A 26402-nucleotide genomic window follows, 5' to 3' on the forward strand; every position below is an offset into this window, starting at 1 on the left:
AGTGCAAATTAGACGGAGAGCAGCGGGAAGGTGACAGACCTCATAGTCGGGAGAGTTCTCAACTTCTCAACAAGACATCGTTAAGTAGTAACACATAAGTGTATCATCTATGGTCGACTACTCGTGGTCCTGATATTAACTTTTGGGAACTGCAAAAGGTGAATACATGCTGTGACTACTTATTGTAGCTGTAGAAGTATGAAAATGTAATGCTAGTTAGAAATCGCTAGTAGCCTAGCATCACAAATGTGAGTAGGCCTTGTATCACGATTAACATTGTGATGTGTATACAGCTAAAGCCTATGCTAACTCGACATGATGTAGTATTTCATAGTAACTAAATGGAGTGTATGTGCTTAAAGGGAGATGAGGCTTTCCCGATGGATGCTGCCATGCACTGCTGTGTTTTGGCTTTGTTTCTGGGCCAGCCCGCTGAGTGACTCTGCCTTCCCTTGCTATTGGATGTAAAGTATGCTGACATCAAAGAAAACTGCATATGCACACGTGAGTGGTTTCCCTAGCCACTCATAATTCATGATTCAGGATTCATGAGTACCCCAATTGACTTATTGTGCATGTGCTTTTTATTTTGTGCCCTTCTTGAGTGAAGCGGCCATTTTGTTTGTAGGCCTCACTGCACCCAAGCAAAGACACAGACCTGCACAATCATCAGTTGAACTAAGGTTTAAACTGTGAAACTAAATAGTGGTACTGTTTGGACACATTAGGTTATAGCCCAAATCACAAATCAAAGGAAATACAGCTAAAATAGGTGCAAATTCTGCAAAATCTAAAAAGTTTTCTGTGCGGGTTATTGTGTGTAGCTGCTCTATCGGAGACCACAGCACAATACAAAGGTCAATAATGAGCATAATAGGTCCCCTTTAATAATTTCATTCATTCAGATCTGGGATGTGTTAATTTAGTGTTCCCTTAATTTTTTTTAAGTATAATAACATAATAATGTGTTTAACATACAGTATGGTATACTTCTAGCTAATCAAATACCAGCTCCCCTGCATGCTGTATTCCAAAACCTAACTTAAGATGTATGTATTTAAACCATAAGGCATTAAATGACAAACTTGGAGGCATAAGATGTTTATTCATACATGATAATATAATAAGACAAAGGCAAAACCATTCATTTCAAGTGCATACATAATTACAATCGCATGTGATTGCATGTAGTTTGTGTGACTGTGTTTCTTGTACATATGTCATACATGTACAGTACAAGACCCGATGGTGTCATCTTTCATCTATGGCTGCAAAGGGAACCACCTCAGAATATCAATGAGCGAAGATGTGAGAGTGTCATCAAGCACAGCACAGCATTGGAGTGTTAAAATATGTGCACGGCAAGTAGAGAGATTGGCATCTAAAATAAACACGCACACAAATATTTAGTAAAGTTTTTGTGAGTTTAAATCTTAATTTCAGTGCGGAAGGTTTGTGTGTGCTCATGTTTAGCCGGGTGTCGCCGTGCCCGGACTGTTAACGTCCCCTCGGCGCCCAGTGATGATGTCACCGTGGTCGGGTCCACATCCTCGGGTAGCTGACACTTATGGGTAAATGTATTCATCACCGAACCATCCTGGGCCAACTGTCAATGAATGTAAAGAACATTCAGGATGTCAGATATATTCTGCATGTCACAATAAAGCCCCCCTAACTGATTAACCCAAATATAAGACGACATATAAGGCAACTCGTCTTTTTTTCTCCTATTTGACACACTTTATCCAGCAAGTCTCTGTGTCACAGCCACAGGTCACTGGTGGTTGTGTGTGTGTGTGAGTGACTGGAAGAAAAACGTTGAAGTTGTTTGGCGCCACCTGCTGGTTTGCATGCATAATCTCTAGATCTCGAATATAAAACAACCCATCTTAGAATAGAATAGATGAACAAGCTATACTGCTGGGGGTGTCTACAGGATGTTCAGAATCGAATAACAGAATGAGGGCTGCAGCTATGGAATATCCCACTGAATATTCCTTAGATTAATCGAGGAACCAGATAAAATATTTTTGCTTGGTTAATGACCAATTATTAATACACAACAGAAAATAAGACATTTCACTTAATAGTGAACGACCAATTGGTTTAGTTTTTTTTTTTTTTTTAGAAAATCAACCATTTTTATTTATAGGTTTTCCTTATCACGGCTCTTCTGCTCCATTTGGGAGCACAGCAACTCGTGCTGCTGTGGTATGCAAGTGCCGCGTTACAACGGATACACCTCATGGTGTTCAACTTGCTGTTCAGCCACATTTATTGTCTTTTTTTTACACTTTGTTTTCCATATCCTTCGTTGCCTTGGCACATTTATCCGCGCCTTCAAATCTCCACTTCCTTCTTTGTCAGCTTGGGTGATGTAAGCGCGTTATTGACGTAAGTGATTCCTCAAGGCAGAAAATAATCCTTGACTCTTTTTTCTTTTTTTATTTTTGAAGGGATTCAAATCATTCCAGGAATTGTTGCACCCCTAAACAGAACACTCACCTTTTCTGCACGAACTTCAATTTGGTTGTTGGATGTGGTGACAATGACATCTTCAGGGCAAAAGTCTTGGACGTCCACTGTGAACTGGTACGAATCACCGAGTGTTTTGATCTTCCCACTTCCACCTGGTAACAGTCAATAGGAGGACATTTGTAAGAAAACAGGAGAGTATTTGGGTTAGAATCTTCATCAGTATGTCTTCTGGACACAAGTTGGACTGTAGCAGTGCTGTGAGTGACGGATAATCAAGATGGGATAGGCTCCAGCTTGGCTTAATAGATGAATGAATGCTCCTTGCTAAAAGACACCACCGGTAGTTGAAACTAGCTATTGTTCCCAGTGGAAAAAAAGTGAAAATGATTTGAAGGGAAAGGTCTGTCTGTCACTGACAGACACTGTTGTTGGAGCTTCTGTGGTGATACACGGCCAAGGCTATGGGTTGTCATGAAATTTGGTGGAGACGTCAATCAGGACAGGGTGCACAAAATGAGTACAAATGAAAATCAACACACTAGACAGATGTGCGATGTTAGATTGTGAAGAATTTTAGGCTAGTCTACGTTGCTTTGAACTTTGACAAAACTGTTAACGTTAATATCTTGTCTCCACAAGATCAGAGCTTCATCACAATGGTTACATTTGATTTGAACAATTGAAGCTATGCGTAGCTCACATTGTGACATTCATTACAAAAGGTTTGTATGAACAAACCTGGAATTGAACATAAGTTTTATGTCACATACTGGCCATTTGTCAACAGTGATAGAGGTGTGGACAGTGACAGCTGTGAATGTGACCTCACTGCACAACTATACAGTATGTGGAAACACTGAGCTCATACACAAATGCCAACAACATCACATTGGATGTAACATGTGCAGGTTCACCATCTTACATCATGTGTGTGTGTGTACACCAGTAGCTGGGCAACCATCTGTTCATGCCATATGCAAGCGTCATCCAGATACTCTGTGTGTGAAGTCACACTGACGGATGGTTGGACAGCATTCTCCAGCTCTTGTGGGCACGTCTATTGTAGCGCACCCTGACAACTACTGTGCAGCTCTTATCATTGGGATACCTGTCATGCTTCCCAAAAGGATTGTGCTGTGTCCCTGACACATGGAGCACACGCATTCCTGAGTCCATTTAAAGGGCATATGTCACACATTCATGTTTCTGTGTCCACTCGCTATAAACATAGCATACAAATATTAATCCTCACAGTGCCTGACAAGTCTTGTCACTTTTCCAAGCTGTAGGAACGCTAAATAATAACTTTTAGTAGCTCATTTGGATTTAGAAATGGCTTATATGAAAGGCAAAAGCCTCCAGACTGCCTTGGTAAGAAAAAATAATATTGGTCAGTGCTTCTGATGGTGTTTAGGTATCAGAGAAGGCCTCAGTGGCTCCTGAACGCACACCACTGCTAGGATGTTTTAAGGGCAGTGTGAAAGGGATGCTTCATTCATTACCTCTGATCTGTTTTGGGCCACAGGTGACCTGGAGCCTATCCCACATGACTTTGGGTGAACACTGCATGCATCCGGGATTGGTCATCAATCAGTTTACTGGAACATTGACTTGGAATGTATCCCATGCTGGGTGCATGGAGTCTGCTAGGTAAACGACTACACACAAATGGCCATTCTTTCTGGAACATCAGTATTTGTAAAACATGCACATGGATTGTTCCAATAAACAAATACATTCTAAACTTAACCACACTGTAAGAATCTATAGTTGTTTTGCAGAGCCTCTATCGCGTACTACAAATGGTTCATGTAGGACTCCACTTACTGGAAAAACCCAAGGTGTCTGCCCCAGGTCTCATGAAGGGGCCAAAGTCCTCCGCAAACAGCCCGTGACTCTTCTCCATGTATGGATTATTGGAGGAAGAGGATGACATCTGATGGAAACTCCGCTCCGATCGGTAGGCAGAAGAGTTGGTCACACTCATGGATAGCTGGTGTTGCTGGGTGAGGCAGAGTGAAGGGACGACAAGGCAAAGGGACTTCTTCCTTCAGTGAATATGAGATTTCAGTAGCTTTAAATATAAGCACACTCACGCACTTTTTTAAATCTATTCAGTCATTGCTTATTTTTGTTAGATGAGGTCAATAACCCACACCTTAGGTCCTCTTATATACTCTGCTTTTAGCAGCCACTCCTACCATGTACCTTATAAGCAGCGTTGGCCCTTTGCGTGGATGGGAGGTGTGCACGTGTGTGCCAGCTCATTGGGAGAGGCTGATAATGGTCTATTTTTATCACAAGGGAAAGCTCAGTGGCCAGACGTTTTCCAACCAGAGAATGTGTGTGTGCATAGAGACTAGACACAGTCAGACCCACAGAACTGGGTTTGATTCTCTGCTTGCATGTTCTCCGGGTACTCTGGTTTCCTCCCACATTCTAAAAACATGCATGTTTTTACAGTACAGGACAAATGGTGTAGTTCATTAAGTGCCAGATTGTCTCAAAGTACTTATTTTATCCCACAGAGCAAGATAAGATGAGGACTGTCAACTGGAAATGGAAACTGTAAGCACACCACTTAGCTCTGAGGTTAAGTTGTGAGCCAAACAAAGATGGAAAGAATGTTCTGGAAAACAAAGCTGTCAGTGGGAGTCCAGGAACTAATGGTGACATACTTTGTGTCTATTAATACTGTATCTGCTTGGAAGATATTATATTATATTATATCTATATCTATCTATAGCTATATAGATATTATTATTATATTATATACAATTAGAATTATTGTCTACTAATTCATTATATGTCTACTCTGTCCATGTGATGACGTCCTATTAATTTAAAAAGTCATGTGCTGACTTTATTAAACTCTCATATTATACTATTTCAATAATTTTCAGTACATTTTAGATACATTATATCTTTGTATTAGAAGTGTATTGCCCAATATCTCGCCTTGATGCTGGAATTTACGCTTTTGGAGCACAGTGATTTCTGTGTGTGTCGCTTTAATGCCAATGAGAATAAGTGTGAAAGTGACTATTATTATTATTACATGTCTCTAATGATGGCGGAAAAATCAATTTAGAATGTCATAAACATGCTTTCTGTGGTCTAACAACAAAAATATTAAATTGATTAATATTGAATGCTCCTTTTTAGAAATTCATTTACCACAGTCTGGTCTGGACCCAATAAACTGCCATCAACCACGGGCAACGATCCCAGTGTTGTCGTCACATGTCGTCATTTAGTCATGGTATCACTTGTGTAGTGTATGAAGAGGTGGCTGGTTGCCACCTACAGACATCTGAGGTTTATGTTTGTTGATAGAAGCAGAACCATATAATATATTCGTTCATTTTCTACCGCGTATCCTCACGAGGGTTGCGGGGGTGCTGGGTGCTGGAGCCAATCCCAGCTGTCTTCAGGCGAGAGGCGGGGTACACCCTGGACTGGTCGCCAGCACATATAGACAAACCATATAATATATATTAATAATAAAACATTTTATTTGTTTAGCACTTTTCAGAGTACTCAAAGACGCTTTACAGTGAAATAAATAAAGTTGAGTAAAAACAGTAGAAGACACATTGAAATACAACATTCATTCATTGAATGCTAATAACAGTCTGCATGAGCTAGAAGAATGAAAGGTGTGGGAGGATTTTACATAAGAGTCATTCTGATCCAGTAATCCGGTCTGTCTCACCAGTGACATTGAATCCCCCGCCGTGTATTTGTTTGTGTACATTCCTAACTGCCCAATCTCAACCCTCCACACACACACAGGTTGTGAGTTTCAGTTGCAGTGTTACATAATGTTGCAGACAGACAAATAGATCCTATCACCATAAATGGTGGAAGGTTGGAAGGACATCTCACATTACATGTTAATATATTTTATAGTGAGTCATGTGAGTCAAGTTCTGAAAATTGCATCACTTTATTCATGAGCTGCATTGACCTTCACATTGCCTGTAAAAAGTCTCATTATTCCTGGAAAAACATCCATTTGTGCATAAATCTGTTCATTTCTTGTCCACTGCCATACAGCAAAAAGTATTAAAATAGCTGAAGATGCTACAATATAACATTGTTATTTCATCCAAACAAATCCTTAACATGTTTATGGACATTTTGTATAAATCTACCTAGCATTTTACTCATTGTAAGCAGATTGATGTTTCTGATGAAACACACATAGTTTGTGTTTAAACTGTTGAAAGGTTTGGAAAATCAATGTACTAATTTATAATAACTATTATAACTGCACTCCGACCTCAGCCACCTCAGGTGAGGCATTTCTCGTGTTCGGTAGCGTGTTTGCTAGCTTCACCTTCAGTGATTCCCCAGGTGTTGTATGTATGGAACTGGTCCTGCCCACCAGTCAGCAATTTTAAAAAAATCCAGTTGCCTTTGTGGGCTTCCTAGCGTATTGGGGGACCGTTGCCATGGAAACAAGTTTAAGTATGTCTGCACCTTTCTATGTACTGTATGTGTAGAAGTGTGACTGATGCTCACAGCTTGCATATCTCAAATCGCTAAAATAGCACAGGTGCTAATTGAACACGTGAAGAGCAGATGGAATTGTGGAAAATAAAAAGTAACCATATTAACGAGAAGTCCAAAAGCAGTTGCGTTTGTGTGTTATGGGGTCATGAAACCCATAAATCTGTGACTTTGACTCAGAGTCAGACCCTTGTAAGGTCTAACTCCACATTATATATCAAAGTCAGAGTTGAAGGTTAAAGTTACTGGATAAGCTTTGTGGCTTAACTCAACTATTATCATAGTACTTCATACACAAAAGCATGACGTTTTGAAAGGCGATACAAGACTCGCAATTCTTAAAAACATTCTCACATGAATTGCAATAAAACATTTGTGAAAGTATTGTATTCATACAGCTTTCGCTGAAGCCTGGACAACAGTTAAAGGGGACCTATTATGCTCATTTTTAACCCTTTGTATCGAGTTGTGGTCTACACACAATAACCTGCATAGAAAACCTTTTAGATTAGAATCCGCACCCATTCCAGCTGTATTTCCTTGGATTTGTGCTTCCTGCCAAAACGGTGTTTTAATTTATTCCACCCATGGCCCGCCCGTGTTTTGAGCCATCCCAAACTTGCGTTTGCATATTGTAGCTCTACTTAAAACCTCATTAAGACCCAAATGTACAAAATGTAAATTCTCGCTATGTGTCAAGTGGTCTTAAGATTTTGTTCAGCTCTGTATTCCTGTTGTATTTGAAATATTTCATATCAGATTATTAGTGTCTTGTTTTTATCAGTAGATTATCATGTGAATGTCATTTAGCAACATGCCTCCAAAGAGTTAATCTTTACTGTTCTTCCAAGTGTGACTACTCAATCACTTTTATGCTAATATTTCCACAGAGGTCACCTGTGCTCTCAAACAACACCTGCACACAGTCGGTAGGTAAGTAGGTAGGTCTGCCGGCCTCTGCTATAATGTTTTTCACCATTTTAAGTGAGCCAGTGCTTGTTTTTGCATGCCACAATTACAAAACTGTTTCAGGGTAAAATGAAGCTTCTGGATGAGACTTCGGGGAGAGAAACTGACAGCAGCACCCACAAACAAAGAGGAAATCAATCAGAGACGTTCCATAATATGACGCGTCTCCCTGCTGATCCATGGAAACCAAATCGACACTGTCGACTATTTGCCAAAGGTCAGAGAGTAGCGAGAAACTATTTTATTTTGATCAATGCTGACTCCGTCAGTACAATATTAGCTATTCAATTTGGAACCACATGTTCACTACACATATTAAGGTCTGAAGTGTTGACTAAATAGATGATCATTGAGGTCAAGGGCAACATTCAGGATTGGGGTCTAATCATGACTATATGAAAATATTGACTCCAATGGCACCAAGATAAGATAAGATATGCCTTTATTCGTCCCTCAGTGGGGAAATTTGCATTCCACAGCAGCAAGTGTACAAAATCAGTTAAGCAGTCCAAAATACACAATATAGAAAAATAAACAATATAAACAACAGAAGTATTAACAAAATCAACAGTTTTTTCCCAGAGTTATATACAATACAGTATGTAGATAATATGAAACGAGATGAGATATACGTATGACCAGTCTATACACTGAGATCTTGCTAGTGAGTTAATATGAGGCATTATGGAAATACTTCACATAGAACTTAGTATATTGCATTTAGAGCCCTTAATATTGCACATAACTAACTGGTGGAAATGTATACCTTTGGAACTACCTTCTACATGGCCGATTGTCCTTGCATTTGTTATGGTGGGTTGGGGTATCAGACAGGACCACATGGCCACCTTGCCACCAGTCTTGCCCCCTCCTTGTCGAAAATGATAGCTTTCATATGTCTTTTCCACGGATCGTCCTGAAATGTTTCTATGGTGGGGTAAGTCACCTTCCAGTCCGTCACTGTGTATACATTGACTCAGATTCTCTCCTATTTGACAGACTACATTTCATAGTCATGTTTACAGTATGTTAAATGTCTCCCTTCTTTGTTAAATGAAGTATAAGGCTGTGTAAAGTGGTCATGTTTCTACAGGTTGTTTGTTGAAACTCAGATGTTGCCTGGAGAGAGTGTGTGGGATGGAGTGGTATGGCTATGCTGCTCTGGGCTTGTTAACTGCCATTATCAGCTTCGTTATGGACCTGAGTGTAACAAAGCTACTAACAGGTACACAAACACATGCAAACAAAAGCTCAATGCACTGTATCATATCAAAGGTTTGTGGTAGTTGGCACCAAAAATAAGTACTATATTGTTTTAGTGCTGGGTTATTTTTAATCAACATGAGCATCACTGCTAATGCATGCTAGTCATCGACACTATTTTGGGTTGGAGTTTGGCTGGGTAGATACCTGCTGTTCTTGGGGGTTACACCCACAAATAACTAGCGAGAGTAATTGCGACACCCATCGACTGTAGTGGAAATGTACGTTTTTGAAAGAAAAATCTACATCACATTACTCTTAACTACCAGTAGCATGATGTTTCTGTGTTTGTTTACTTTCAGTTCACCAGTGGCTTTATACCAAACTGGAGGACAACAATCTGCTACAGTTCCTCTGCTGGACACTTTACCCTGCATGCCTCTGTGCTCTATCATCTTCACTCTGTCACAATATCTGCCCCTTCTCTACAGGTCTGTCTGACACAAGACACATGCAAGTGTGGTAGCTATTATCTATCCGGTAACCCTAGTAACCCTAGTCATTGGTAGAGTGTTTCATACAGCTTGTGTGGGATCAAGTCCTATTTTGCTGGGGTTGACTCCAGCCCCTGCTGTGATACCGAATGGGATAGAAAATGAATATATTTATTGTTGTGGCTCATCTCATCATTTTCATTGTCAAGCATTTCAATTGAGTGCACAAAGCTCTGAAAAGCAATTACACACTATCTGCCCACAGCAGACAGACAAGGATGGTAATGACTCGCATACGACACATGCTGTTATTTTGGCAAATACAATTTTGAGGGATAGCTGTCACCCTATAAAGTGTAATAAACGTGACTCTATTTGCCTCCACATAATACATTCCTCATGAGTCCAGTTTTTACACTTTTATAAGTAGCTTTAACTCTCGTGTCTCCTCAGGTTCTGGGATACCAGAGGTGAGGACCATGCTGGCTGGCATTCAAATGCCAAATTACTTGTCCCTCACCAACATGTTCACCAAGTTCCTGGGCCTTATTTGTACACTGGCAGCTGGTAGCACTGTTTTCCTGGGTAAAGTGGTGAGAGGCTCCTTCATACACCTGCTGTCAATACCAAATCTGCCGTTCAGACTTAGTTCTGAAATGATTGGTGTATTGGTTTTTCTTTCCTTTCAGGGTCCCTTTGTGCATCTTTCCACCATGATGGGAAACTACCTCAGCAACCTGTGCTCTCTTGTACAAGCTACAAAAGAGGTACATTAGACATCGTGATCCAAGTGGGTTCAAGTATTGATGGGAAAGCTCTCTAAATGCCAGATAAAGATGGTAATGGTAATGGTTTCATTTAATTTGAACATGCATCAGGTTACAATGGAATACATGACATAAATCAATTCCACATGTCCAAAAGGAGTAGAAACAATACCAGTGAAATAGGCTGTTTATCAGCTGATCAGAAGTTTATGACCATTGCTCAAGAAATTCCAAAAAATTCTCAAAAAAACAGGACAAAATAATTTCTCAGTAGGGCTCCACCATTCTTTTTAATCACTTCAAAAATTGGTTTGGGCATTCAAGTGTTTCCGGGGGATCCGTCGACTCCGAGCAGGTGTAATTTTTGGGGTCTACCACTTTTTTGTTCTGTAATGCTCGGGATCTTTCCAAAATCTAATGTGCAGAATACATATTCCCACATTTTTTAAAAAATATATTTTGTTGATATATTGATCAGCTTGTACATGAAGACACTGTTTCCACGACCTGCAATACTGCCCCCAAGTGGTCATAAAAATAACTTTTTTATACCGTAGTGTCCATTTAAGCAAACAAATAATTAATAAAACGTAATGTAGTAAATAACTCTTTTTAAAGCATATTTGACCTTACTCCAAACTCAATTACCATAATTACAAAAACTTAATCCGTTTAGTCGTTGTGTGGGCCAAATTGAAAATTCTGTACAATAGTAGCTCATGATTATAGTATATTTGTCAAGTGAACAGGTGCCTCACATTTTCAGCATCATTATATATGGATTTGGCTCTAGTGCAACTAATAAGAGTTATGACAATGATGCCATAATGCAAGCCATTGCCTCGTGTTGCTTACAGTTTTTTTTGTGTGTGCAGAAGAAAGCAAATGGAGACATGTTGGTGGTAGCCGCTGCTGTCGGTGTCACCAGCTGCTTCGGAGCACCCATAAGTGGTAAGAATGCAAATTATTTTCTAAATAACTTGTGTATGTCTTCACACTCTATTTTACTCTTCCCAAATCAGAATCAGAATAGTTTTCATTGCCATTGTTGTGGTGCAACATAAAACAGGCCAGTAATAAGTTAAATAAATTGTGAAAATATGTCAGATAAATATACTAAGGGTACTCCGATCGATTGACCGACCACAGATCGATATCGGCCGATCCCCTCAGCCTTTCAGCTCCGCTCCCACTGCAGCATCCCGAACACTGTCCTTTGTGACCCTTAATGTAGCCAGTAGTACATTTCAACAATTACACTTCATCTATGTAATCGGTATTGGCCGATTGATGGATCATCGCAACATCCCTAAAATATACTAAACTTATACTATACTATACTAAACTGTATGTACAAAATGTACATGTCTGCATACATAGGTGAACCCGGTTGTATGGATGTATGTATGAGTTATGGCAGTTATGGTCACACCTGTGTTGCTCCATCACATTCTCTCTCTCCTCTGTTGTCAATATTAACAGCATCATAATTTGGTTTTCACACATTTACACTCACATGCTATGTTTAACCCCGCTTCTTCATTGTCTACCCCCGTAAGGTGTGCTATTTAGCTTGGAGGTGATGGCCTCTCACTTCTCCACGGTGAACTACTTGCCATGTTTTTTCTCAGCGGCCTGCGGGGCATTGACCTTTCGCTTGTTCTCTGTGTGGAGTGGAGATGAAGGTAAATGGAAAAGGATATCTCAAGGGCTTCTGAAGGTACACTGATGTACCATATTTAAAGTACGTACATGTTAACAAAAATGTCGACTTAAGTGTAGTGATTCACAATATTGACTTTCTTGAAGGGAGTGTGGGATGGAGTTGCCCTTTGTGTCTGCAACTGTGAATGTTATTGGTAATCGTTGTGACTGACTTATGACCAGTCTAGCCTCTCTTCTAAGGTCAGCTGGGATAGGCTCTGGCATACCTGCAACCCCTGAACAGGGCAAAGAGATTTTTACGTCCCAATGCAGGTGCAAAAATCCACATTGATTTTCAAACCCACACACACAGCTATATAGATGTTTTATTCTAAATTAGAAATTCCACTACTCTACTACTTTAAACATAGCCAGGCCAAATATACTTTGTCAGTATTTCAGTAAGGACATTTAAAGGAAGTTTCTATTTATATAATGCTGTTCTACCTCAATGCATATAAATCAGTATAGCCATTCGATCAATTTTACAAAATATATAAATAAATAGTATTTATAGAGGAGATGCATCGAATGCAATATGAATATGCATTGAACACCTTAATATGAGGAATGCATTGACCATGTTTCATCCTTATAGAGACTCTTCAAGTGTTGTTTAAAATACATTTCCCTTCTGCGGTACCTTTCCTACCATTGGAGATTCTGCTGTTTAGTCTCCTGGGGTGAGTACACTTTTCATATCATATGAAATTACATTCTCCAGTTTGTTGGTGATATTCATATTCAGATCAGGTAATGTGGGAATGATAAGCTGTTGTGCTGCACTTCCAATTTGCATCATTATGACTTGTAATGACTTCCTTCTGTAGCTGCTCAATTTTGAAAAAAAAACCCACATGCTGTCTTGTACGTACGTGTGTGTGTGTGTGTGGGTCATGGAAGCAGGCTGCTGTGTGGCGCTGTGGGCTGCTTGTACCTGTCCCTGCATCGCTGCATGCTGCAGTTCACCACAAAAAACACTGGGTTTTTGAAGATACTGAAAAGAGAGTAAGAATAAATGTTTTTATATCTGGGACAGGCTCCAGCTGTCTTTGGGCTCCTAGTGAGGAAAAGCGGCATAGAAAATGCATGGTTGGAGGTCCCCTTTAGGTCAAAGTACCGCCTTTCTTTATAAAAAAAATACAAATATAAATGTTGTTCAGGTTAAGAAATATGGAGCTGCAAGGATGGGAGCGGCCACCCGGGCAAACATATACGGCACAATCATATTGGGTGGTGGGATGGAAGAGATGTGGCCCGGTCTTTACAAAAAAACTCCATAATGGGGCGAGCTATCCCCAGCCAAGATGATATATCTTTCGCCTGTAGACATCCCACCAGCGGAGAAGAAGCAGTGTCGCCACCTGTCATTGAAAAGTATATAGCGAATAGTGCGTCCTGCAGCCAAACCAGTTGAGAACCACTGATTTAGACCACAATCTTAACCAACAGCGCCTCTGCTGGTTGCACCTAGTAGTGCATGCCATTTTGCATCAGGTGCCTCAAGTTGCAACCTTTCAATTCCATACAATATAGCAGAATTCTTAACAAATCAGTGATTGTTATACACCATGGACGTAGACTTGCACTACATCCTACTGGGAGGTGTTTGTAATATGTTTCCTTTTAAATGGAATACAAAAGTACACATGTCAGTGTCATGTAATGTACCCATTCCCACATGAGCTCAGTGTAAATCAAATGGAAGCAATGATTCATGCACATGTGAATCTCTCCACAGGAAAGGTCTGTACTCCGCTTTAGTGACTTTCTTTCTGGCGTCTCTGACATTTCCTCACTCTGTGGGTCAATACATGGCTTCCAAGGTGGGACTTCCGTCAAACTACAGCAAATGTATCTATTTGTAAGAATGACAGAACATTGCATTGATGTCAGCATCCTTTTCACAGCTCACCATGAAGCAGCTGCTCACCTCATTAATAGATGGCAGACAGTGGATGTCTCAATCCCACAATGCCTCTGTTCAACTGGATCCAGAGGCTTTGTTGGAGTGGGGCTCATCTGGGTGTCCCGTCTACCTGTCTCTGGCTGTCTTTCTACTCATGAAGGTAGAAACAATACGCATGCCTATTAGGAGCTGAATGAACCTGCTCTCAAGAGACACAATGAGCACTAATAACATGCAGAGGATGACATTTTCATAGCACTGTCAGCCAGCCAGCCAGCCAAAGACTGCTTAACATTTGAGGCAGTCGTCTGAAATGTGACATTTCAAAACTGACAAACAATTATAGGATTAAAAGAAAAGGTGTACATTCATAATATTGTGTGTAATTATGGAAAACAACTCCATGCACATTCATAAATATTAAATAGTAACAACTATAACAGTAAGGAACAAATTGTGACCCAAATTACTAATTTAAAATACAATATCCCCATTATCTATCCAGTAGCACTGTAAAAACATTGAAAACACATGATGATTGATAAATGGGGAATTTTCTCACTCATGCGATGCTAGCCGGTACGGGTGAAGAAGGACAGATTAGAGACACAGATCTGTGTGTGTGTATCTTCTCAGATGTGGATGATGGTGCTTGCCTGCACTCTGCCACTGCCAGCCGGATACTTCATGCCACTTTTTATCTATGGTGAGTTGGGCCCTGATGTTAATTTATTTATAATTTATTATCATTAGTAGTAGTCGTAGTAGTATGATTATTAACTTGCTTGAGGATATTTCAGATTTTCTTTAATGTGTAATATAACCATGTAAATATCTTCCAAATGAAAGACAATGGTAAAACCAATGCCATTTAATTTCTGTGTTTGTACAGTAAATTACAGATGGTGGGTGTTCGGACCGGCTCCGGTCTCTTGCCACTTTCTTTTGTCATTTCCAGCCACAGAAAAAGAACATCACTTGAGCTCTGGCTGTAAATTTACAGCATCATATATAATTACAGGATGCCCGGGGGGTACATTGGTCGTCAGTGTTTTTAGTTCCTGTCGGATTTCCTGTTCCTGCCCTGCTGGCTGTCTTTTCTTTTAAATTGAATCTCAAATCCTGTGAATTCTGTCTATGAGAAAATGAAAGCAATTCTATTGATTAATATTGCTGTGCCTGCTAGGTTAATACAACATTTTATTTCAACAGTGAGCTTGAAGAATGAATCATGTATGATTTATGTTAATTGGGCTAAATGCTCTTGAGCAACAGACCGTAATAGAAAGTACTAAACACTAATGATTGTTTTTTTCAGGGGCAGCCATTGGTCGTTTGCTTGCCGAAGGACTTGTTTACATGTCCTCCACCACAATAACATCAGGCCATAATTGGTCTTCTATAAACCCTGGAGGCTATGCACTTGCAGGTAAAACAGCTGATTAAATAGTTTCAGTCCTGTACTCCCCAACTACTTTCTCTACCACCCATATTGTCTATTGTTCAATATAGACATCCGTGATAACTGTAAATACACATTTTACTGGGGATACTACTCACAATTTGAATGCATCGCCTTCATTTGTTATAGCTGTAATTTCATTCGTTTAGCTATTTTATACTTGAAAATGCTTAATTCAAGCCAAAAAAAATTCAAATTTGAGTACATATGCATGTTTTGTTTTTTACTTTTTTAACATTCAACTACGAAACAGCAAGATTTATTAATTACTAAATTTGAAACACCCCGGGAACATCACTGATGATGTGTCCAGGTGGCAGCAAAAGGTGTATCTTAATAGAATTCATGTTATTTTGATATCTTGTGTCAGAGTTACAGTATAATTAATGCAGAGAGTCAACATGTGACATGTTTCCCTACACTCTGGTAAGTTGTATCACTATATTGGCTAAGATGTCACATTGGATTCTTCAATTAATAAAGCAAGGACACAAGATATCAAAATGACATGAATACAGCATATATATACACCAAAGACCTGGTACTCATTTTGACATCTAGCCCTGCCTCTCACTTTCTCCTCTCCTTTAAGCCACTCTTTTCTGTAAAATCAGAATTTCATTTTAACAGCAGCTGATAAGCAGACATAATTGAAATATTCTTTCAAATTGGTTACTATATGTATATACGTATATTATAATTATTGGGGATGTCCGATATGGCTTTTTTGCCGAAAACTGATATGCCAATATTGTCAAACTCTTAATTTCCGATACGGACATCAGCAGATACCGATACACGTGTTGGATACAGCATTTTTTAATATCAGTTTTCATGATCGGGAAAATGTTTTGTACTGATATTAACGGATATCGCTTTTTTAGGGATGTCTGATTTTTGTTCAAACTACAATATTACTACAAAAGGCACTAGTCTAACTCTCCAGTGATCTGTGTTGTGTGTAGGAGCAGCAGCGTTCTCTGGAGCTGTAACACACACCATATCACCAGCTCTCTTGGCTGTAGAGTTAACTGGTCAGTTCAGCCATGTTGTCCCCGCCCTCCTCGCCACAGTCTTAGCCAATGCTGTTGCTCGCTCTGGGAGCCGCCCGTCTTTCTATGACGCTGTCTCCATCAGCAAGAGGCTGCCACACCTGCCCTCTCTCATGCTGGCACACCCCAGGTACAGGTTTTACAGGTTTATGCATGTCCTTTTTTTTTTAAACTTGTAATCACGCCTGCTTTACGTCTTCTACAGGCTTCCATCTATGCACGTTGGACACCTTTTGGGGGTGAACACCGTGCAGCTTCAGAGAGCAGCAAACCCACAGGAAGTCCAACATGTTGTCAACACCAGCACTGAGAGACAGATCCCTGTGGTGGAATCACATGGTGGGTTGACAGAGGGAATCTCTGTCATGTGTGCAATATAGTAAATGAAAAGAACGGCCTGAAAGTGCACCAATAAGCAGCAGTCTTCTGTCATTTATCTAGACTCGACCGCAATAAATCAGCGTAGTAGGATTCAATAATAAAAGAAACCTGTTTATGACTTTCTAAATACATTATTTGTTTACATCACATTATGCAGGCTGTGGTATCACTGCAGAATCACAGATGGCTGCCGCTGGCATAACAAGCCACTGACCTAACTAATTAGTTACATATCCTCTCCAATTGACTTATTCTAAACTTATAGTGTTTAGGGTTAAAGTGGGGAAAAGGGACAGGAAGAAAACCTACCACTTCCACACAGAATGAGAGGAGAACCCTTTTTCCATTCGATAACCGCCGCATGTTGGCTCTGCTCTGAGCCAGTCTGTAACGACCAGAATACTACATACAGTATAACGCGGCCTTCAATAATATGCCATAGTCAACCACGCAACAGCAAAAAAATTTTTGGGGGAAAAAAATGCAAATTAGTGCAGGAATAATCTTTAAATGCAATATAGCGAGGGACGACTTTATTAGGAGAAAAGAAGAAATGGTGGGCCGATTGAGTCTTTCAGGAGCAATCACACGTGTATAAGCCCTCTGTGGAGCGGCACTAACTCTTCACCCTGACAGAGAAAGAACATTGATTTGGTCTCCTCTCCTTTTTTTTCAAGAGTCACCAATTTTGCTGGGCTTTGTTGTGCGATCAGAGCTTTTGATGTTCCTACGTCACTGCCGAACTACCAAGGTAAAAAGTGCACTCACCAATTGTCAATATTGGACAGCAAAAAGAACAAAGAACTGCCTCCTGTCACAATTTGGTACCCTGCTTGACAGCTTGTTTAGTTACTCTTTTTCTGCCTTAGTTTCCTTTTTATATTATTATAATGGTAGTTATTCCTCCTTTACTCGGTTTTGTTTGCTTGCTTTGTCTTTCTGTTCATTCACACCTCCCGCTATGAATGAAAGAAGGAAATTAAGCAGTGGTTAATAGATCAGATTGAATTTGTTTAACGATGGTGCTGCTGTCAAGTGCATAAGTGATGAACACCATTTCCTTCACATAAATGCGGTTATCTTGGTATTCACACACTGTGTTTATTTTCATGTTTTTCTACCTTCAGAGTGTGGACCAACATCTAGAAGACGTCTGCAGTATTCACTCTGCTCCAGCCCTGTTGTCGCCTCACAACACCATCCAAGAAGTAGGAACAGTCTAGTCTATTTTAATGACTATATTTTAATAATAACTCTACACTAAAGACTAACATGTTCTCTTTTACAACTTATTTTTAAACTTTGACAATTAAGAATTTATTCATTTATTTCTTCATTTATTAAAGTTTACTGCTTGTATAAAAGTTAAGAATTTTAAAATGGTCCTTAAAGGAGACCTAATATGCTTTTTCCACTTTTCTGACTTATAAATGGTAATGGTTTTATTTCATTTGAACATGTATCGGATTACAGTTGAGTGCATCCCATAATCAGTTCACAGTTCCACATGTCCAAAAGGAGTAGGAAGAAGCAAAGCTTATTAAATCCTACCCCTCCATCTGGTACTTTTACAATCAGTAACTGTTACATTTGTTCACTTCCTGCTTTCCTAATATAGTTTATACTAAATGTAGTTACAATGTTGTATTCCATGCCAAAGTTTCAGATAATGAGGTTTGCACATTTGGAAGTGAGCCCTGAAAGAAGTTTGGGATAGCTCAAACCTTTGAAAAGTTGTGGTAAAACTGCCCCTTTGTGATGTCACAGATGTGGACTTCCTTATATGCAAAGTCTCTGCCCTCCCCCGGTGTTTAATAGCTAGCAATGCCTCGAAAGGGAACGCCACATCCAAAGAAATGCAGCCACATAGGTGCAGGTTCCGGAAGAACTACAACACTTTCCGTGCTGGTTATTATGTGTAGCTGCTCTATAGGAGTCCACAACTCAATACAAGGGGCCGAAAAATTAGCCTAATAGGTCCTCTTTAAAATATTACGCCTCCAGTTAATAATGCTTTTTTGGTGGCAAGTTTGATCCTGGAACAGATTATTTCACTTTAAATTAATTGTATACAAATTAGAGGTCGATCAGTGCATCAATAACATTTAACCTTAAAGCGTAGAGTATTGTATTGTAGAGGAAAGAAGAGTTTTCCATTTAGTCCGTCCACAACAATGTGTCTTGCAGGCGTACACCATCCTTAGCCTTGTCAGAGCTCAGTCTGTGTTTGTCACCGACGGAGGAAGACTCCTTGGAGTTATCACATGGCCAGGGGTAACTTGTACACACACATCCATCCATATGGAATCATCATTATTTGTCTTCATGGATGAGGAGGAATGTCAAAAGTCTTTTTCTCTTTTCTCCTCCAGATGAAGAGAATATTAGAAGACTTGGCTCAAGAAATTTAGAGGAAGAAATAAACACTTTGTTGACTTCTAATAAAGTTATCTGTTTCTCACGACCCCAGCATGAAAATATTTCCTAATAATGGTCAGTAGCAATCCCAGTCCTAGCGGGACTTCAGAGGCGGCTCTAAAGTTTGAAGAAGCCATGGAGAACAAGTTGACCATCCTTCATCTCAGAAGGGGGAAGCAGCGCACAGTGCAGGTTTTACTTCCATGATGCATATCATCACACGGCCTTTTGTTGAGCTTTTCACCAACACCATGTTGTTGAAGACGTTGTAGTGTCACTCCGTAGCACTGACTATAGGGAGCACTGACATGTCTGTCCAACACGGTACATACGTTTTGAAATACGAGCTGCTCAAACAAAGCTTTTATTTCAAAGCCTTTTTCTCTTCACTCTCAGATTAACAATTAACAATTATTCATTGATTCAGGGTGAAGGATGAGTGGATGAAAACGACCAGCATCATACAGTAACACTTCTGATTGTACGTATCTACTGTATACATTCACACGTATTCTTCAAAGTCTTTTATCCGAAGGCCATTGAAAGAGTTCTTCTGAAGGTTTTTCAGTCAATGCTGGTGATGAACCCAAATCCACATATTTGGACCGCTAAGCGGCTTTAATTATAAAAAACATCATCCTCAGACAAGGAGCTGCTGTCGATGTGTCGCACGCCGGTCTCTGCAGTGACGGTGCATTTGTTCTCTCTGGTAGAAATCCTCTCCTCCTGTCTGATGAACGTTGGACTAACGGACGCCATTGGTGGTGGAGGTTGTGAGGGGGCCATCTGACCTGTTAGCTGGCTGTTGCTGTGTGTCCGGGCATGGATGCTGTACAGGTGCTGTGGAATGCCCATGCATCCACCATCCAGCAGAAAGTGAGACAAAAAGTGGTTTTGTGCTGCTGAGAAGAGACAGTGAAAGAGCCAGGTAAATGTATTGACCCGAATATGCGATGACACAAACCATCTTTTTCAAAACCAGTTTTTGGAAAAAATAACTTAAATCCAAAACCGTCCTCTTTGCAAACTTGATTATCTTTCATGCAAATGTTTCTTTCTTTTCTCTTTGCTCTTTTATTTACACATTTCTTAGCACTGATCATTACAAACATGTACTCTATTATGGTGTACATAAAAAAATTGCATATAATTAATAAAATGACCTATTTTCTGTATTAGAGGGAAGTAAATGAGATAAATGGCGTGCATCTGCACGTGCGCGTATGCTTTTACTTTGATTTTAAGCGGCTTTGAAAAAGACAAAGTTGCTTGTATATATTATACACGTTACCGTTATTTTTAGACTTATATGACAGTTAAGGCATGCTACCTGCTATACCTGCTGAGTATGGTGGGGAAGATAAGCCAAAGCATATTTAGAAAATGTAGAACCGATATGGTGAGCCAGCAGGTCCTCTCTCAGGTTCCCCCTGACATTCCCTGAACCCACTTGTAATAATCACAGGATTATTACCTCTCAAAATAATCAGTAACATTTTGAAAAATACTGCTTGAGAATTGCAGAACTTTGAATCCAAACAACCATTGTTCCATTAAAAACAAAAGAAACATTTTGTTTGCTGTTTGTCAAATGATGACAAACCTTGCAAGCTCGTCGAAGGTTGCTCTAAGCTGTCATTCATGGACCACACATTCATAGCAGCCTCAGCCAAGGCAAACTGCTCTGCCACTCCTGCAAAGAAGGCACACAAACACAGCTCTTATTTTTCACCAAATGTACTGATAATCCCTCAAGAGGGAGAACGAAAAAGAAAAAACATGAACGTCATTGTCCAACAAAGAGCTTGAACAACGCCCGCCCCTTCATCACCGATTTATGACTTTCTTAAATGCTCACCAACTTTCCTTATGTGGGAAACGAGGGGCGTTACCAACGCTAACAAGGAGTAGTTTCACACTTGTGCGTAGGTGACAACACTCACACCAAGGAACAAATGTAATAACGTTACGATCATATTGGTGACTGAAGCCTAATGTCCAATGGGGTGTTTTTTTGTATTAATTAAATTCCTCCTGTGACTCACCAGCGGCAAAGCGAGCCTCCTTGATCTCATCCGTCATTTGAGAGTAAAATTGTTCGTCTTTCTGCAGCTCGGCACCCACCACCCCCCAGCTTCCGCCTCCTCCAGCCTCGCCGCCACGTCTTCCTCCTACCCAACCTCCTCCTCCCCAGCCTTTCCACTCGATCAGGTGAGCAACTCTTCCTTGGGCCATGGCTGTCGGCTTGGTGATGTGCTCCTTTATCGTGGCCACCAGACCTAAATAGAAACAGCAGGGTGGACGAGGAAATAGAGGGATGCATCTTGATAAAATGGATTAAATAAAGGGCAGCCGGGCAGAGGACGGAAATAGGAGTCAATTTGAAGGAAATTCTTGAAAGATGAGTGCTGGAAAGCAGGTGTGGGAAGATGTGCATGTGGTTGACACAACTTTTTCATCTAAATGTGATTTTAAGGGGACCAATTATGCTTTTTCCACTTTTCTGACCTATAAATGAAGATAACAAGGTTTGCACATTTGGAAGTGAGCCCTGAAAGAAGCCCAAAATAATAAACGAGATGCGTTAACTTAAAGCGGGAGTTGCATCCCGACATACGCATTACCTCACACACACAGGCTTCGCAATTTTGGGAAATGTGTTGGCCATGGCCAGCACGTAGAGGAAGTAGGGTAATCAGAGTTACTCGCCTTAGGTGTGCTTCATGAAAGGCTGTGGTATGTTCCACTGCCCAGGGGGCGTACATGTGTGGGCATCATAGGAGGCTCGTGCAGCCCACCCACATCCACTGCAAGGTGGATGTACAACAGGAGAAGCTGTTCTCTGTGAAGTGGTTGGCATACGTACTATGTGGGGCGCCTCATCTATAGCCAGGGTCAGGTCAGAGGTGGAATTATGTCCATGAGGAAGGAACTTTATCCTTCATGGCATCATGACAACTTGACAAAAATGGAGGACAGGTGAGGATTTATATATTTAAAGACAAATAGGTAGAGAAATAATGGTAATGGTTTAATTCCATTTGAACATGCATCAGATTACAGTTGAGTGCATCACATAATCAGTTCACAGTTCCACATGTCCAAAAGGAGTAGGAAGAAGCAAAGCTTATGAAATCCTACCCCTCCATCTGGTACTCTTACAATCAGTACCTGTTACATTTGTTCACCTCCTGCTTTCCTAATATAATAGCTGTTTTTGTAACTTTATTGTCTTTGTTGTATTTTTATTTATTTATTTATTTATTTATTTATTTATTGTCACTTACCGAAGTACAAGGTGATATGACCATACAATGACATAATGGGTACCATATGATAGATTCACATTTGGTGCTGATAAACAGGTTACAGGGACACATTCCTGTTACATCATTAAAAACTAAATTTTGCGTAATGGGGGCCTTGTAATAAAACAAATATTACGGTAGAAGTGATTGCTGTGATTTAAGGAGGACAAAATATACTTTACCTGACACCCTCTCATTTGGATTGTTTAATGTCATCGCCGAACTTAATGGCATAGTTCTGTGTATTATTCGATAGGCCGTGCACAATCTGCTTGGCCTTTATTAGTGATATTTTCACTGTGGAAAGGTCACAAGTTTTATGAACCTCCCACAGAAAAGAGGCAAGAGGCAATGAGATGGACATAAGAAGCGCCAGAGATTAGATTAGATTAGACTTGTCTCTAATTATGCAGTATGTGTATGAGGGAAAGAAGGAAGGCAATCCCATGGCTACCAATATAATTCCCACATCTGGTTTTGTGTGTGTGAGCATGCATGCAGTCTCACCTAACAGAGAGGAGGTGGCCAGCTCGCCAATTCCATAGTCCTCGCTTTTATCTGCAGCTGTGCCATTTGATGAAGCTTGGCCATCCTGCACAAGGGGATGCCACAGTGAAGTGTTTTCAACCTGGTGACCCAACAGGCTCAAATTAAAATGAAAAAGGATGACTTCTTTTACTGACCTTGGTGGAGTCTGCAGGGTGACCTTCGTGTAGCACTGTCATGGGATAGTGGAACTCTGGGGAAATCATACACAAGCACTGATGTTTGATTTGTTTTTCCGATGCTGCTTGAGTGTGAGCTCAGGACCTTCATAACAACCACTTTATTTCTATTTATTTTCAGGGCCAGGGGTCAAAGTGAGGCCCACTTTAGATGCGACAACACGCGTTGAATCCTCAAACACCCATTAAACTGGAGCCTCTTGGCATGCATATCTTGGCTGTGGTCCTCGCTGTCAACTTAATTTGGAATTGATGGGGATGAGTCGCAGATGAATGACAAGTTGACGTTTAAAAGGTCAGTGGACACAGGGTTTCCCCTGAGAAATGGCATCAAGACAGTTGGCTGCTGCTATGGCAACACGACAGCAACAGGGGGCAAGTGATGCCCTTCTATTTACTTAAAACAGCCACAAATACATCCCATACCGTATATACACAGTAAATTCATATTCACATAGACTAAATCTAGCTATCATTAACGCTGTTGCATTTTTATTGTTGTATTATTTCATTGTACCTCTCTAGTCTCATATTTCTTTTATTATTATAATATACATGCTCTATTTGAGAATATGCTGCAAAACCAAGCTCTGTGAATACTAATCAATTGTTCAAACTATTTACAGTAATTCTACTCACATTGAATGCTATTAGCAAGTCGGGTCCCTGTGGGGTTAAATCCCACCCTACCTTCTTTTTTTCACACCTGTTGTATCGTTATTATTCGTTGTTATTCGCCCACATATATAAATCCTCTCAGAGTGCATCACAGGTTAAATGTTGTGTGGCAGCATGGGATATGTTGAAATCTCAAAGAAACAGCTCTCATTCATAATAGAATGAGGCTCTTGAGGGAGAATGTTGAGTAAACACCGCCTTCTCAAGCAGCGTCAATACAAATAAGATGAGCCCTTTAGGTCTCAAAGACTCTGGGGAATAATGGGAGAAATTTTAAGGATGATTGCTTCCCACTCCCCCCCATGATAGAATCAAGTCAGAATGGATTTGGGGGTGCAGATGCTCCAGCCGTGCATTGGAGATATCAGCAATGTTAGTGTTGCAAAGACATGATAAGGATAAGCAGCAGTCAAACTTTTACAGACACATTGGACTCTAATTTCATAGACCAGGCACATCCACGGCGCACCTGCACACCTCCCTTGGTGCGCCGCCACGCCCATCTTGGCACAGTCCAGTCTACCAAATTGGCTACGTACAATGGTGCACTGGACCAAATTACCACTGCTTGGGCTCCGCCACCCTGCGCCACCTTGCCTTGCACTGCGCCACGAAATTAGAGCCCATCCACACATATATAGATGGACACGCATGCATCTTGCCACTGACCTTTGTGATCTTTGCAGAGGCAGCCCCCCATGATCTCTGGAATGCCTGGCGGTTATCTGGTCCCCATAGTCGCGGAGCTGGATCACAGAGAGAGGCAAGAGATGAAGTATGTCAGCAGAGAGGTGACCAAACGCTGTGAAATGAATTGGGGGGAGTGAAAAAAACACGAGCTGTGGGTTGATGCATACTCTGTGTGACACAGGAGAGAGAGAGAGAGAGAAAGGGCAGAAAATGAGGGAAAAGTATGAATGCACGTTTGGTGACGTCTCCAACAAATCCCCTCCCCTCTGCATCTTGATTGCCCCCTTTCTGCTCACACATGGAGTGGTGGGAAGCTTGGGGGGGGGGGGGGGGGTGCGCCACACAACCCAATCTTTTATTTTCCAGTCTATGAAAAGAAAATCATTGTCACATCAATAGCAACAAAGTGTGTGTTTGTTTGTAACCCTGACCCGGTTTTATAGGCTTTTATATTAATTGATTTACGTACCTTTCATTTACTTACTTATCTCAAATAGTAAATTATGTATTACAATATTTGCCTCCTGCGCGGCACGGCGGTCGAGTGGTTAGCGCGCAGACCTCACAGCTAGGAGACCCGAATTCAATTCCACCCTCGGCCATCTCTGTGTGGAGTTTGCGTGGGTTTTCTCCGGGTACTCCGGTTTCCTCCCACATTCCAAAAACATGCTAGGTTAATTGGCGACTCCAAATTGTCCATAGGTATGAATGTGAGTGTGAATGGTTGTTTGTCTATATGTGCCTTGTGATTGGCTGGCGACCAAAGACAGCTGGGATAGGCTCCAGCACCCCTCGCGACCCTCGTCAGGAATAAGTGGTAGAAAATAAATGAATGAATATTTGCCTCCTCCCAGGATGCAAATTTGCTAAAATTGCACATTTTTGTAACATGTACATATCTAACATAAATATAATGTAAATTATGTTGCAATATTAATTGTAATGACTGGAGAATTGCAAAAAGACAGGAGTCGGCTACAGATATTAAAATAGTTTGCGAATCCCTGATGTTTTGGTATGCATATGTTTGCAAGTACCTTTAAAATTTGCACTATGCTTGTTTTATGTGTTGCCAACGGCGTTTATTACAAGGTGCCTTATGTGTATCAGGAATCTGACCACTAGAGGGGAGTGTTTTACTTATGCCCTTTGGGACAGTTTACTATTTTTTTGTGTTGTGCTGGAATGTTGCTAAAGGGTTTACTGCCATCCAGAGTGGTAGTAGTGTTAAGGCAGCTGGCTCTTTAATAGGGAATTGCATTGTGGGAGTTGTGTGCTGTAGTCCTCGGGATTTAGCAGAGGGCTCTCGCTCGCCTCTCTCTTGTGTGGCAACCTGTGGCAAGGCCACGCTCTCGGCCCACTGTTGGTTGTCACATGCACAATAAAGTCTGTGCTGCAAGACAAAACGTTGTATGCCTTTTCAGCCTCCATACCAAGGTTAGGAGACTACTGGATAAGGCAGGAAAGTAACAGATTTTAATAGCTCCTTTATTTGGTTATTACTTTTTGGCTACTTCGTTCATTTGTACAACACTCAGCAACAACACAAGTTTTAATGTATGTATTATTTGATGCCATATATGATGTGATGTAATACAGCAATGTAGCATCCTGCACTGTATCAAGCTGGAGTGCAGTTGAAATGATGA

At 40.6% G+C, this 26402-nt stretch overlaps 3 protein-coding genes across 12 annotated transcripts; 1 reads left to right on the plus strand and 2 right to left on the minus strand.

The window, feature by feature from the left end:
• clcnk (chloride channel K) lies at positions 1–24838 on the plus strand. Of its 8 annotated transcripts, XM_058085051.1 has the most exons (29): positions 359–504; positions 1235–2377; positions 2457–2592; positions 4004–4128; positions 4260–4438; positions 5007–5046; positions 7884–7922; positions 8026–8179; positions 9056–9187; positions 9528–9656; positions 10113–10252; positions 10349–10426; positions 11302–11377; positions 11986–12111; positions 12729–12813; positions 13037–13138; positions 13872–13956; positions 14041–14199; positions 14676–14745; positions 15358–15468; positions 16467–16683; positions 16759–16892; positions 17612–17685; positions 18062–18142; positions 19122–19208; positions 19307–20280; positions 21465–21563; positions 23507–23680; positions 24750–24838. In XM_058085051.1, exons 6-26 carry the CDS (start codon positions 5038–5040, stop codon positions 19343–19345), a joined length of 2127 nt encoding a protein of 708 aa, XP_057941034.1. In that variant the 5' UTR covers positions 359–504; positions 1235–2377; positions 2457–2592; positions 4004–4128; positions 4260–4438; positions 5007–5037; the 3' UTR covers positions 19346–20280; positions 21465–21563; positions 23507–23680; positions 24750–24838. The 8 variants fall into 8 exon arrangements, with proteins under 8 accessions (XP_057941033.1, XP_057941034.1, XP_057941031.1 ...); XM_058085048.1 differs by lacking the exon at positions 1235–2377 and having other exon boundaries at positions 5007–5147; positions 7987–8179; XM_058085049.1 differs by lacking the exons at positions 1235–2377; positions 2457–2592 and having other exon boundaries at positions 362–504; positions 5007–5147; positions 7987–8179.
• On the minus strand, positions 1095–4626 carry hspb7 (heat shock protein family, member 7 (cardiovascular)). Its single transcript, XM_058085060.1, has 3 exons — positions 4306–4626; positions 2506–2630; positions 1095–1606 (listed from the first exon to the last, which is right to left on the minus strand). The coding sequence occupies exons 1-3, from the start codon at positions 4463–4465 to the stop codon at positions 1427–1429; spliced, it is 465 nt and encodes a 154-aa protein (XP_057941043.1). The 5' UTR covers positions 4466–4626; the 3' UTR covers positions 1095–1426.
• On the minus strand, positions 19782–25392 carry fam131c (family with sequence similarity 131 member C). Of its 3 annotated transcripts, none has more exons than XM_058085057.1 (6): positions 24733–25392; positions 23344–23399; positions 23168–23252; positions 21398–21631; positions 20956–21045; positions 19782–20251 (listed from the first exon to the last, which is right to left on the minus strand). In XM_058085057.1, the coding sequence occupies exons 1-6, from the start codon at positions 24761–24763 to the stop codon at positions 19971–19973; spliced, it is 777 nt and encodes a 258-aa protein (XP_057941040.1). In that variant the 5' UTR covers positions 24764–25392; the 3' UTR covers positions 19782–19970. The 3 variants fall into 3 exon arrangements, with proteins under 3 accessions (XP_057941040.1, XP_057941039.1, XP_057941041.1); XM_058085056.1 differs by having other exon boundaries at positions 19782–20254; XM_058085058.1 differs by lacking the exon at positions 20956–21045 and having other exon boundaries at positions 19782–20254.
• Between the last annotated feature and the right edge of the window lie 1010 nt (positions 25393–26402).

Source organism: Doryrhamphus excisus, chromosome 10 (assembly GCF_030265055.1).
Source record: "Doryrhamphus excisus isolate RoL2022-K1 chromosome 10, RoL_Dexc_1.0, whole genome shotgun sequence".
Lineage (NCBI taxonomy): Eukaryota > Metazoa > Chordata > Actinopteri > Syngnathiformes > Syngnathidae > Doryrhamphus > Doryrhamphus excisus.

Bases quoted from the DNA above. Each gene is read 5' to 3' on its own strand.
- hspb7 (XM_058085060.1), bottom strand. From the start codon at position 4,465: ATGAGTGTGACCAACTCTTCTGCCTACCGATCGGAGCGGAGTTTCCAT. The intron at 2,631-4,305 runs GTAAGTGGAGTC...GACTGTTACCAG, and splicing joins AGACACCTTGGGTTTTTCCA to GTGGAAGTGGGAAGATCAAA. The intron at 1,607-2,505 runs GTGAGTGTTCTG...ATTCATTGACAG, and splicing joins TTGAAGTTCGTGCAGAAAAG to TTGGCCCAGGATGGTTCGGT.
- clcnk (XM_058085048.1), top strand. From the start codon at position 5,094: ATGGAAAGAATGTTCTGGAAAACAAAGCTGTCAGTGGGAGTCCAGGAA. The intron at 9,188-9,527 runs GTACACAAACAC...GTTTACTTTCAG, and splicing joins TGTAACAAAGCTACTAACAG to TTCACCAGTGGCTTTATACC. The intron at 14,746-15,357 runs GTGAGTTGGGCC...TGTTTTTTTCAG, and splicing joins CATGCCACTTTTTATCTATG to GGGCAGCCATTGGTCGTTTG.
- fam131c (XM_058085056.1), bottom strand. From the start codon at position 24,763: ATGGGGGGCTGCCTCTGCAAAGATCACAAAG. The intron at 23,253-23,343 runs GTCAGTAAAAGA...CCCCTTGTGCAG, and splicing joins ACCCTGCAGACTCCACCAAG to GATGGCCAAGCTTCATCAAA. The intron at 21,632-23,167 runs GTGAGACTGCAT...GTTTCTATTTAG, and splicing joins GGCCACCTCCTCTCTGTTAG to GTCTGGTGGCCACGATAAAG.